Below are 14305 nucleotides of genomic sequence, written 5' to 3' on the forward strand. Positions count from 1 at the left end.
TATGATCTATCCTGTGCTAGTCTCAATAAATTAGAAATATATGTTGGTTGACACATAAGAGTAATTAAATCAAGCGCAAGGTAGCATCCAATTAATGGGGTGGGGGGGAACGTAGGTAAAGTGAAAAGTTCCAAGAAAATGAAAATGAATGCAATCTGGGAGGACTTCATGGAAGAAATGAAATATGATCTGAAGAATGGGAAGACTTCAGATAGGATGGGAAAGAGAGAGGTACAGTGGAACCAAACACACAGTATACAAACCAATCACTCAAGCACCAAAACTTACAAGTAACTTCTAATTATCAAAGCAGTTATCATTTTCTCACTGTTTAAAAAGGTGCTTTCACCTTGATTTCAACTTTAAGAGCCAATATAGACAAAACGGATATTCTATAACAGTTTAAAGAAACAGTAACATACAGTCACCTTAATATGTTCTAGCCAGTGAGTAGATTCCAAGTTAGACAACCAGTGGGTCTCCTCAATGTTGGGGTACACAATCTCCTTAAGTTTTCGTAATGATTCTCTCATAACATGAATATTATGGATATCTAGAAAAACTAGTTCTGCATTTTGATAGGCATCTTCACTTTCATAACCTCCACCTTTCGCCTGGAAAAAATAAGCAAATATCACAGGAAATCAGCAATGAATGCACATCCATTGTATGCTGACCTCCCTGAAACGCTGCCATAAAACATCCAAAAGCACCAAAGATTACATTACTGCTGAACAGGAAAACTCCATGAGAAGATGTGGCAACTCTACAAAACCATGCTCTACCACATGCTCTTTGAAAACAAGACTATACACTCTCACCCTGACTTCCTTTTGTTGCTGTTATTAAAATGTGATAAAATGTGATAACATATCAAGGTACTTAAACTTTATTATTTTTATAATTAAATCTTATTGGGGCATAGCTGATTTATAATATTGTGTTACTTTCACATGTACAGCAAAGTGAATCAGTTATATACATATATTCATCCTTTTAGCATTCTTTTCCCATACAGGTTATTACAGAATATTGAGTACAGTTCCCTGTGCTATACAACAGGTCTTTGTTAGTTATCTATTTCATATATAGTAGTATGTGGATGTTAATTCCAAACTCCTAATTTAGGATTGGTAATTTCCTGTTTAAAAATGTCATGAATGCTTTATTTAATCATAGTTCTTTTTTCCTTTTTTCTTTTTTGGGGCCTCATCTGAAGCATATGGAAGTTTCCACGCTAGGGGCCGAATCAGAGCTGCATCTGCGACCTACACCACAGCTCATGGCAATGCCAGATCCCCAATCCACTGAGCGACACCAGGAATCAAACCTGCATCCACATAGATACTAGTCAGGTTCTTAACTTGCTGAGCCACAATGGGCATTCCCTGACTCTTTATTTAGGGCCCTATCATTTCTATGTTGGCTCTTCTTCTCTGCATCATTTGCTGCTTTCTCTGATTTTTTTTTTTGTCTTTTTCTTTTTAGGGCCCCACCCGAGGCATATGGAGGTTCCCAGGCAAGGATTAAAATCGGAGCTACAGCTGCCAGCTACAATCACAGCCACTGCAATGCGGGATCCAAGCCTCGTCTGCCACCTACACCACAGCTCATGGCAATGCTGGATCCTTAACCCACTGAGCGAGGCCAGGGATCAAACCCGCAACCTCATGGTTCCCAGATTCGTTTCCACTGTGCCATGATGAGAACTCCTCTCTGAATCCTTTTTATGTCAAAAGAACTCAAGAGAAAACTTGAAAAGCCTCCCTCTGACCAAAGGTGGGAAATATTATTTCAAAATATATATATATACTTGCAATGAATTAGAAACTGACTATATATAAATGAAGGCATACATAATGATACTTAAAAAAAACTAGTCATCTTCATGGGATAACAGGGAGTATATTATTAGGAAAACTGGTAAACAAGGAAAAAGAATCAAGCATTTATCCTGCTTTCTTTGTTACATGAACTATCTTCCAAAATTTAGATGAGAAAGTGTTTCTTTATAGAAAGAGTTCAACTAACAGCTGAAAAGGAAATCATGAAATCAGAATATCACCATTTTACAGTCCCAGTGAATTAATATATCCTGGCACTAAGCTGCTGCTTCTATCCCAAAAAGGAGAATCAGCCACAAATTATGTGCCTCCTCATATACCTCCTATAGCTTTGCCAAAGGAGTGGACCCTGAATCTGAATAAACCCCTGAAATCATGTGAAAGAAATTTAGAAGACAAAAGTTGAACTATACCACAGCACAATCCATAAAATCCGGACTATGGGAGGAAGGGAGGGAGGGAGGAAGGGAAAGGGAAAGAGAAAGAAACAAAGAAAGGTTAAGAGAGAAAGAAAGAAGAGGAAGGAAGGAGGGCAGGAGGAAGGAAGAAGGAAATGGGCAAGGGGAAGACTATAGATAAAGAGAGACTTAAAAAGGCATATCAAATACAACACTTAAAAAGCCAAGGCTGGAGTTGCCATCGTGGCTCAGTGGTTAACGAATCTGACTAGAAACCACGAGGTTGCGGGTTTGATCCCTGACCCCGCTCAGCAGGTTAAGGATCCGGCGTTGCCGTGAGCTCTGGTGTAGGTCACAGGCGTGGCTCGGATCCCGCGTTGCTGTGGCTGTGGCTGAGGCCAGCGGCTACAGCTCTGATTAGACCCCTAGGCCTGGGAACCTCCATATGCCAAAGGTGTGGCCCTAGAAAAGACAAAAAAAAAAAAGGCAAGGCTAAACTACAGAGTCCGGGGATGTACTCTTCAATAATAAAAATATAAAGAAATACAACATGATTACTATGAAAGTTAGGGTAGTGGCTACTTTTAGCAGGGGCAGAAAGTAAATCTGATTGGCGTAGGGCACACATAAGATTTAGTAGCTACCAAAATTTTAATTCTTGATATGACTCATGGTTGCTAAAGCAGGTGTCATATTCATACTGGTGGAAGCTATAAGAAAAAATGTTCTTACTGTGAAGGTGAAAAATATTTGCTGTAACAAGGATGTACACTTCTGCAAATTTTAAAAGAGAGGTAGGAGGGGGAATTGGAGGAAGGTGGTCAAAAAGTGCAAACTTCCCATTAAAAGGTAAGTTGTGGTGAGATAATGCACAACACGAAGACTGCAGGTAACACTGCTAGATTGTAGATTTGAAAGCTGCTAAGACAGTAGACTTTACAAGTTCTCATCGCAAGGGAAAAAATTATAATTCTGTGAAGTGACGGACATTAACAAAACTTATTGTGGTGTTCATTTTACAGTATATACATATATCGAATCACTATGTTATACTAAACCTTAAATTTATGCACTATTCTATGTCAATCATATCTCAATAAAACGATACCAAGCTGGTAAACTGAATTAAACTTCTGAAGAATACTGGGAATATGTAACAAAACTTTAAAAAAGGCATGTTTTAAATTATGATATAGTAATTGTAATAGCTAGGAAACTATTTTAAGAAAATAAAGATGCCAACAAAAGATATTTATTTTAGCTATGTTTAAAATACTAAAGATCCAATATTAGAAAAATCATTAGAAGAAGAACGATACACCTTTATAATGAGTACTATTAAAGTATTTTCCAGAATATTTGATGAAAAGAAGTAATTCTTATAACGTTAAGAGGAAAAACAATGATAACAAAATAATCAATACATAAATGCACAGAAAAAAAAACAGTGGGAAAAATACATCGAAGTTTAGTGATATAATTTATTCTTTACTTATTCTTTACTTTTTTTATGCCTTCCTAGATTTTATGTTGTCTATGACATGCTTTATAATCAGAAAAATGTTCCAATAATTGAAAGAAGTGAACATAAGTCTTTTTAAAAAAGAGCTATTTCGGAGTTCTCATCGTGGCACAGTGGTTAACCAATCCGACTAGGAACCATGAGGTTGCGGGTTCGATCCCTGCCCTTGCTCAGTGGGTTAAGGATCCGACATTGCTGTGAGCTGTGGTGTGGGTCGCAGACGCGGCTCGAATCCTGCATTGCTGTGGTTCTGGTGTAGGCCAGCAGCTATAGCTCCGATTTAACCCCTAGCCCTGGGAACCTCCATATGCGGCGGGAGCGGCCCTAGAAAAGGCAAAAAGACAATAAAAAAAAAAATGAGGAATATAACATCTTGCCTTACTGCTTTTTCTGCTTTATACTCTTTCCTCCTTCTCCTTTCATCCTCGAGAACATTCTAGGTTTCATACCTCCTAATTCATGGCATAAGTTTAGGGAAGAGAACAAGAAATTACTAGAAAAATATATGCTAGTCTCTAGGGTACCGGCTTCATATACACATTGGCTCATTTTTCCTTTAAGGGGAAATATTTACAGTTTGACAGAGAATGCCTGGAATTCACAATGTTCTCAAAAGCACTAAACAAGGACAGAAATAATTAGATTCATGCTCCATAATTTAATTAAAGGATGATCATCCCAGCATTGTTTATAACAGCAAAACAAAAAACAAAAACACAAATAACCTAAAGGTCCAGAAACAACTGGTGTTACTAGTTATCATACCATTAAAATGTTAGAGATGAGTATATACTGGCATTAAAAGAAACAGTGTCAATTTAAAAAAAGAAGTTTTAATCATTCTTCTGTTTCAAACATATGTGTGCATAGGTATGCACATAGGTCTGCAAGTATAACCAAGGGTTGACAGTATTTCTCTAAGATTTAGGATGTTGTATGATTTGGGTTTTTTGTGTTTGTTTGTTTTTTTTTGCTTATCTGTAAAATAACTTTTTTTTTTTTTTGGCCATACCCACAGCCTATGGAAGTTCCTGGCCCAGGGATCAAACCCAAGCCACAGCTACAACCTATGCCAAATTCTTTACCCACTGTGCAGGGCCGGGGATTGAACGCACGCTGCCCTGGAGACAGTGCTAGATCCTTAACCCTCTGCATCATAGCGGGCACTTCATGCAAGATAATTTTGTAAAGCTAAATTGTATCTCTTCTCCTTCCTTCTCCAATGGTAGATAAGGAATTTAAACTGATCAGAATTACAGACTGTCAACTGAATCAGAATTTCTATTTCCATAATGCCAATATTTATTCTATAGCAGCAATCAGGACCACTGCTCAACTGCAAGTCTTCAGTCTGAATAGCTTGTACAGGTGGAGGGCTGCCAGAAGAGGGCAGCACTGGTCACCAAGAACACCTCATGATTTCTACAACAGTGCCGCGCAGACTTCAGTCAGCCATAAGCTCACTGCCCAGTTTGGAGAAGGCAGAGAGAAACTCATAGGTGCTGAACACTTATTTCTACATAAGTAAGCAGAGCTATGCACTATTTTTTATCAACTTACTTTTCCCCTAAAACAATTCTTGTTAGTTGTTTTGATGCTCATTAACTACAAAAATTAAAGTTTAAAAAGATTAACTGACTCAATCATACTATCAAACAGGAGAGCCAGGATGAGAATCTACATCTTTATTTCTGAAAAGCCTGAACTCTTTATGCTATAATGTGGCTCCTACCAAATTCAAGTTGATTCATGAAACTGTAGCTATAATCTTAACTAGTTGAAAGATGGTCTCACCTTATTGGCAACAGCATTAACACTTGGCCGGGCGTCAAATATAAAGATTTTATGAGATTGGGCATTGGAGTCCATAATGGCTTGAAGGTATTTTTCATCTTCCTTGCTTCGCTTCCCACTCACTCCTACCATGGGCTGGCTACACCTAGTGATTGTGGCTTGACTTTCAGGATGAATCCATGATAAAACCTTAAAAAGAGGGGGGAAAATGGCAACACACTTAACATGCTTCTCTGTTAATAATTCTTCTTTAAAACATTACTCTATAAAACTCTGCTTTCTAACTAGATCCAAAGCCTAGGATATAAAAGGCTGCTATGAAAAATCATCACCTGGAGTTCCCATCATGGAGCAGTGGAAACGAATCTGACTAGGAACAATGAGGCTTCAAGTTTGATCCCTGGCCTCGCTCAGTGGGTTATGGATCTGGTGTTGCCATGACCTGTGGTACAGGTCGCAGACATGGCTTGGATCCTGCATTGCTGTGGTGTAGGCCAGCAGCTACAGCTCCAATTAGACCCCTAGCCTGGGAACTTCCATATGCCGTGGGTGCAGCCCTAAAAAACAGACAAAAGACAAAAAAAAAATCACCTTTCTTTCAAACCAACTCTGGCATGTGGAAAACTTAGTCTAATTCTTTAATTAGATACTGATTTATGAAAGTCATTAACTATTGGCACTGCTGTCTCTAGAAAAAAATACATTAAAGAAGACAATGTAAACTTCACTTTTAAGGTCTTAGTACTAGATCTGCAAAACTGCCCAACTATAAAATCTTCAGAGTCTGTGAATTTTTGTACCTAAAATTATTTGAGCTGATCTAAAAAGATCATAAATTCAATTCATCATACATTTGATTAACAACAATTTTATCAAAATTGATGAATTTGATTTTCAAATAGTATCAAATTCGATAAATTTGATGAGCAATTCACCGTAAATTTGTAAAGTTTTCTTCTTTCTGGGATTTAAAGGAAAAGAGCATGTACCACCATACCTAAGAAGTATAAGATAAAGAAATAATGAATAATACAGAGCCAACTTTGTTTTCAAGTTAAGAACCATGTAATTCTGAGCAACTCACCAATGCTCATTTCAAATTCCAGAAACCTCAGCATTATGTGGGGTACAAAAGCAATGAGAAAGTTTCATCACCGCTTCACACTTACTGGGATACGGCCCCTTGATCTGAAGGATGCTACTCTCTTTAATTCTTCATCAGGAATATTTGCCGGCACAACCAAGAGGGCAGGATATGTATCACAAAGCTCATATCGCTCATTTACCTTTGTTATTCTCCAGCTTTCATTCGGAATTCCCTACATGTGAAACAGAACATAAGACAAAGTACTACCTAACAAAAATATTTTAAAACATCAGAACAGAAGCCTCCTATTCAACTTCTCCCAAATACACTATCCATCCATCTCTTAAGTTGTTGGAAATACTTACTGTCAGCCTGTGGTAACCAGGCTTTTAGGATGAGACATTCTAACATAGGGATTTGTGTTCATTCTCGCACTCAATTTTATTTTAATAGACTTACTAAGTCATACTTAGTAAACATACTGATCAAGTGTTAGGTCTGTCCTGAATACATCAAATGAAAAGGAAGGAAACAGTAAGACTGAAAATATTCTTGTCTTTAAAAACAACACCCTCCCATACATGTGACTGGATGAGTAACTTTGTTGCCATCTATTATACAAAGAAATGTCAGAGGGCAGGTACCTAGTGTCTACCAGAATGCTAGGCATATTTCATCACTTACAACCTAAAGTCAATTTTAGGTACTAATGAAATGTTGCTCATCTAAAACATATTAGAAAAACAAGGAAGAGAAGGCAAAGCCAAAAAACAGGAGGCAAGAGAAACACTTGAAATACTTTTTTAAAAACACACGAGGCATTTCCATCATGGCTCAGCAGTAACGAACCCGACTAGGATCCATGAGGATGCGGGTTCGATCTCAGGCCTTGCTCAGTGGGTTAAGGATCCGGCGTCGCTGTGGCTGTGGTATAGGCCGGCAGCTGTAGCTCCCATTCGACCCCTAGCCTGGGAAACTTCTATATACTGTAGCTGCGGCCCTAAAAATAAAATTAAAAAAAAAACCCACATGAATTATTAACCTCATTTGGTCCTTCAATATTTGAATATTTCAATATTTATAACTAGAATACTACTTCACATATAGAATTACTTAATAAGACACTTTAAAATTTCCATCCTCCATTCTAGAGAAAATAAAGCCATCATATTAAATGGTTAAAAAGTGTGTATTTTTTAAACATTATTATCCCTGACAACTCATATAATGAAACAGAAAAAGAATCGAAAGAAACCAAACTATAGTCTAAACAAATTTTACTGAGCACCTACTATGTGCAGGCACTATGCCAACAGCCTTTCTTCTCTTTCTCCCCCTCTGCTACACACTCTCTCTTTACTACCTTCAGGTTTCATTAACATCATTTTATAGATGAAACTGTGGCACAGACTATAACTTGACCAAAGGAAGATGTAAAGAATTCCATGTACATTATAAATCTATCCTTTTTATAATAAAACTACACTATTTCTCAAAAAAAATCTGTTATCCTGGTTCATGAAACTGTTAAAAAAGCAGATATCAAAGAACAGAAGGTACTCTCCTTTAAAGGGGTATTTATCAAGCTGTTACCAAACCCAAGAGGATAATTAAGAAAGGTGGTAGAAGTTCCCACTGTGGCTCAGCAGTAACAAGCCTGACTAGGATCCATGAGGATATGGGTTCAAACCCTGGCCTCGCTCACTGGGTTAAGGATCTGGCATTGCCATGAGCTGTGGTGTAGATCACATACGCAGCTTGGATCCCGAGTTGCTGTGTCTATGGTATAGGCCTGTACCTGCAGCTCCAATTCAACCCCTAGCCTGGGAACCTCCATATGCCGCACAGGCAGCCCTAAAAAGTTTAAAAAAAAAAAGAAGAAGAAGAAGAAGAAAGAAAAGGGAAAATTCCCTCCCAGTAACCACATGGTAAATAATTGTCAGTATTTTCTGCCCATCCCTAGCCACGGTCTGCCTCTTCACCAGCACCATATATCCTACTTACCCCAATTAATTAGCCTGGTCCCAACTTGCTGCCTGCCATCTCCATCTCTCCCTCCTTCCTGCTTTCCTCAATTTTATATATACTAGACAACTGTTCAGATAAGATCCTAACTTATTCCCAGAAATGAAAATAGAGTTTCTTAAAAATACACTTACATGCTATAATAAAAAATGTACAGTGAATTGGTAAGTTTACAGAAGTGGTACTCAAGTAAGAAACTTGGATACCACCTTTCACTCATTCCTCTTCCTCACCCTCTACTTCCAATCAATGCCCAATTTCTCTGATTTTTTTTTTCCATCCAACAGTGCCAGAAAAAAAGTCTGCTCATTTCCCTCAATCCTCTCTGCCACTTTCCTAATTCAGGCCTTTATCGCTATTCTTCTGTGCCTCTGCAATCTATCCTCCACAACGCCTCCACGATTACCCTTTAAGATGCAAAAGTTATCATGACATTCTTCTGCCTAAAAAACTAGCAATGGCTACCTATTTCTTTTCACATAAAGTACAAAGTCCTTTATGGAACTTGGCAAGGTCCTCGCAACTCCTGCTTTCCCTGGATTGATCTCTGGCCACTCTACACTCTAGTTTCGCCTTCGCCAAAAACTTTCAGTTTCCAGGTGGCTGCATGTTTTCTCACTGGAGTACCTGCTCTATCCATCACAGTATTCATCACCGCATATTGTGATTGCCAGTGTACTTCTTTGAATCCTCCATTAAATATATGTTCTTTGCACTCAGGATTGTGTCTTTCTGTTTCATAGTTCTAGCCACTAATCAATATAGTAAGTGTTACAGGAATTTGATGGAAGAATGAATTTCTGAAAAGAAGCTTCTATGAGAAGTAAAATTAGTTTCTGAAGTTTTCTTAGAAAACATGGAGTCAGAGCTGAGAGGGTCCGATCTCCTGAGACCCCAGTGCACCACCCCAAATCTAGGTGGGTAGTCCCATCTCTCTCTCACCCCTTCCCACATTCTTGAAAAATCACCACCAGGGAGAACCACTGTTACCACTAGGACTATGTCACATTCTTCAGAAAAATAATGGCTGGTTTGGAACAGAACCACTGACTTAAATTACCTTGCTGGTTACTGTCTTCCTCATTCGTAGAGAAGTTGACACAACCTATCTCCACTCAAGAAACTGCCTTCCGAGCAGAAATCTGGAGTTGGCTAGTCAGTCTTTCTTTGTGGACAGCGCTAAAGATATATACTGACAACTGTTGATCTTTGGCAGGTATCTCTACTTTCCATGCAAATCACTGCCCTTCAGTTAATGTATTCACTTGTCAGAGTCAGCTGACAATCAAATAAACCGCATTACAGCTTTCCTCAGTTACTTATGTTCCAGTTCTGAGGATAAATTCTGTTTTCCTTTACTGGACTTAAATGATTTCCAAATTTGTTAATAAGCAAGGTATCTACCACATGATAATTTCTACAGAATACCATGCTCATTGTCTATATACCAATTTTCAGTGTTTTAGCAACTTGACGACTTCTATTGAGCTTACCCACAAATTTTAGGGTCCTCTGTATAATCACTATCTGTGTCACTCATTCTTTTTAACTTATTCTCTTCCATATTAATTTATTTTCTCTGGACACAGTTATCTCATCTGCTTTCCAAAGTTCTATGCTGAATACTACTGAAAGAGACAGCAATTTCTTCCCAGATTCCCAAAGAATATTCTTCACTTTTATAATTCTACAGACATTTGACAGATTTTCTGATTGCTTTGCCATGTAATTTTGAATATCAAATCTAATGATTTCCAAGAAACAATCAATATATTTGACCCTACATTCTCAAGAAAGTAAAGTGAACATGTGAAAAGTTAAAAATACATACTATTTTAGATATTGTTTAAATATTATAGTATAGGAACTCTTTGGGAAATAGTGCATTGAGGAATAATAGCAAGAATGATATACCATAACACAGATTTCAAGACTAAATTCTGCTTTAATCTCTTATTATGGTGAATCACATTAATAGGGTTTTCTGGTATCAAGCAAATTCACCTTAGTCATGACATATTATCTCTTTCGTATACTGTAAGATTTGATTTGTTAACATTTTATATAGAAGTGTGTCCTTTGTGAAAATGTAAAACATTCAAAATAATTATGTAGAGATAAATTATAAGCAGCAGAACTATTAGGAAATGTTTTCAAATTTATAGGATACCCAAAAAGAAAAATCTGAGTGAATAATGTTAAATAACACTTAAGAATATTAAATCATAAACATATTTTACAATTTTAGTTTTATTATATTTTATTTTATTTTTGCTTTTTAGGGCCACACCTGTGGCACAAGGAGGTTCCCAGGCTAGGGGTTGAATCAGAGTTGCAGCCACCGGCCTATAGCACAGCCACGTGGGATTGGAGCTGCATCTTGCATCTGCAACCTATGCCAGAGCCCACGGCAACATCGGATCCTTAACCGAGTAAGCGAGGCCAGGGATCGAACCCACATCCTCATGGATCCTAGTCGGCCTCGATAACCACTGAGCCACAAAGGGAACTCCTTTAGTGTAATTTTTTAAGTAAACTGCTTTATTTACAAACTCTTCGGTAAATAAAGATTCATTAAGATTTTTATACTCTGAAAAGCAGTTTAAAGAAACTGAAAGGCAGTCAAAAAAAAAAAAAGATTAGCCTTTATTAAAAAAACAACAACAAAAACCACAGAACTACAGAAAGCTGTTCACTTCAATCCATGAAGTTTTTGTTGTAATAAAAACAATACAGAATTTTTTTTTAAAGTACTTACCTGCCTTCTATACTCTAAAAGAGAGTCATATAGCTTCCATCCATTTTCAGGGAATACTTCTTTGTACTCAAAAGCAAAAAGAGGCTATGAGAAGTAAACAGAGTTAAAGCTTAAGTCATTTAGGAAGGTAATGCATCAGAAGTGTTTGCTTATCATATCCAAGGCTTTCACTAACTTATCTGCAATGACATTTTGTATTGGTATCCCTTTTTATATTGTTGTTTTAACTTTTGTTTTATAATTTTGAAAAAGTATTGTTTTTTCATATTTTTCAAACATAAAAAAAGCACAAAGGCCCACCACCAAGATTTATCAAATACTAACATATCACCATATTTTCTTCAGATATCTTCGGTAGCTGCTTTAGGTTTACTTCCAAATAACAGAGACATTACATAAAAAAGACAACTTCTGATATATTAATTACTTTGATAACAGATAAAAGATAACAGCAGTTAAGCAGCTTTAAAGATTATGCTACATTTCCTAAAACATACTGAGTAAATTTTTTATTTCGAGGCATGCAATCCGTGTACCAAAAACGAAAATTTATCATTAATGTAGACAGAATGATATAAACAACTCTGATGAAAAACATCCCAACCTGAGTCAAAAGACCAGGACTGATTCCGAGTTTTATTGCCTACTAACTATGACACTGAGTTAACTGCTTACCTGCTCCTGCTTTCAACTTTAAAATATCTCGAGTAATATTTACCACTAAATAGCTACTGTGGAAGTTGGTTTATATAAAATAAACGAGGAGGCCTAACACCATTAAAAGCACACAGTAGGAACTCTTTTAACCAAGTATTTGTCCACACTTTCCTCCTAAAATTGCTAGACTTAAAGCTTAGCTCCCAATTAAAAAGGAGATTTCACATCCTAATGAAAACCACATACAGCTTTTCTTATGGAAACAACCTGGATAAAAAGACCTTATGATGACAGAATGTTAATCTGCAGGAATGAACCTTAGAAATCAGCTAGTCCACCTTTCTCATTTTGTACCTTAAAAAACTAGTCCTAGAGATCAGATTAAACCTAAATTATACACCCAGTTAAATGGTAAAGTGGGATTCTAAACAAAGATTCTAGAGAGCCTAGACAAGCTTCTTCACATTACACCGAAAATTATAATACAAGTTTTTCAAAAATAGGAAACATCTTACCAGGTTATTAGAGACAGGAAATGCATATTTCATTAGATTCTCAAATATTGATCTTCTTGTTCGCCCCTCAGGTTTATGAGCAAACCGTAAATTCCGAATATCCTAGAAAAGAGTTAGGATCTAAGTCACCTACTGCTACTCACTTTTTATTTAATGAACAAATACGGCAACTTGGAACTATCTTGTAAAATGTTAAGATCGTGACTGGGATACAAAAATAAATCAGACAACAAACAGTTCCTGGAGGCAGGGAAATTACGCCTTATTGAAAGAAATAAAAATAAACACAAGGCACTCTGATACAAGGCAGAATTCCAAGGACAGAAGATTTACCTCTGCTTACGAACTCAAGGAGGCAGCATCTGACGTAGGCACTGGAGATCAGAGATACTGCATCTGAAGTCACGATATTACATGACTGACACCCACTATCAACATATGTCCTTTCCCTGTGAAAGCCCATTTTCTGTTAGGAATTTCCCTATTAAAAACCTGATTAGCTGTTGTCCCGTTTCACAAATGTCTTCATTCCCATTATGCTTGGTGATCATTTTCCTACTTACAACCCCTTCCCAGGACTCATTTCCATTGGATCTTCTCTTCATAAGTCTCTTGCTACTAGACTGAGAGAACTAAACTCTGCCTGAAGGGCCTCCTCAACTCCATGTCCAAGTTCTTCAGCCACCTACAGGCAGAAATAGTTTTGTTCATATTATTCAGGCTCTATGGTCACATCTAAGGACCAGAGTTCCCTTCCCTTATTTGTCCTCAAGCAGTCTTCTATGCTTAGGCTGAATGGAGATGTTCCCATTCCAATTTACTGAGATCTTAACAGCACTAAGAAAAAAATTAGGATTAAGTGTGATTTCAAGACTATTTATTTTATTTAGGCATTTTCATCTAGACAGAATTCAAAATAGCTTTATGACACCATGTTCTATGAAACTGAGCACAGATACCCCACTACACTGCACTCACAGAACACAAACAAGTGAAACATTTTATTACAAATCTGATCCAAAATTAGAATGCTAGCCCTGCCATCTTTTAAAACAAACATGTGTGGGAACCTAAAATGATAACTTGTTAGACATTATTATACTTATAATTACTCTGTTGAACACTAAGCTCCCCAAAGGTACCACAGCAGAGGCCCTACAAATGTTTGGGTTTGTTGATAATGGTCTTGGTCTATGGAAAAAACTATATTTAAAATGATTAAAATTCCACGGAGTTCCTGTCATGGTGCAGTGGTTAACAAATCCGACTAGGAACCATGAGGTTGCGGGTTCAGTCCCTGGCCTTGCTCAGTGGGTTAAGGATCGGGCATTTTACTAAGGAAGAAATGTATCTGTCATGTATTCCTCTATGCAAACAATTGGTAAATGTGATCAATTTTGTTTCACACGTTGCTCCCTTCAAGGTATTCTCAAAAGTAGTACACTGAACCATCAATGATGCCTTCTGTAGTCCTATTATGATATGTTTAATTTTTGCCAACAGTCAAGTGTTAGTTAAAAATTGAGTATGTTGGAGTTCCCGTCGTGGCTCAGTGGTTAACCAATCCGACTAGGAACCATGAGGTTGCGGGTTCGGTCCCTGCCCTTGCTCAGTGGGTTAAGGATTCGGCGTTGCTGTGAGCTGTGGTGTAGGTTGCAGATGCGGCTCAGATCCTGCATTGCTGTGGCTATGGTGTAGGCCAGCG

The 14305-nt window shown here is 37.4% G+C and overlaps 1 protein-coding gene across 6 annotated transcripts in view; it reads right to left on the minus strand.

Moving 5' to 3' along the window:
* MTMR2 (myotubularin related protein 2) overlaps positions 1-14305 on the minus strand; it is a 110634-nt gene that overhangs the window by 15369 nt on the left and 80960 nt on the right. For all 6 annotated transcript variants that reach the window (XM_047751974.1, XM_047751976.1, XM_047751979.1 and 3 more), the window contains 5 exons: positions 12601-12702; positions 11429-11512; positions 6728-6877; positions 5559-5747; positions 429-614 (listed from right to left, as the gene is read on the minus strand). In XM_047751974.1, coding sequence (XP_047607930.1) covers positions 429-614; positions 5559-5747; positions 6728-6877; positions 11429-11512; positions 12601-12702 — 711 coding nt within the window. The remainder of the gene's footprint in view (positions 1-428; positions 615-5558; positions 5748-6727; positions 6878-11428; positions 11513-12600; positions 12703-14305) is intronic.

The sequence above is a fragment of the Phacochoerus africanus genome, chromosome 11 (assembly GCF_016906955.1).
Source record: "Phacochoerus africanus isolate WHEZ1 chromosome 11, ROS_Pafr_v1, whole genome shotgun sequence".
Classification (NCBI taxonomy): domain Eukaryota; kingdom Metazoa; phylum Chordata; class Mammalia; order Artiodactyla; family Suidae; genus Phacochoerus; species Phacochoerus africanus.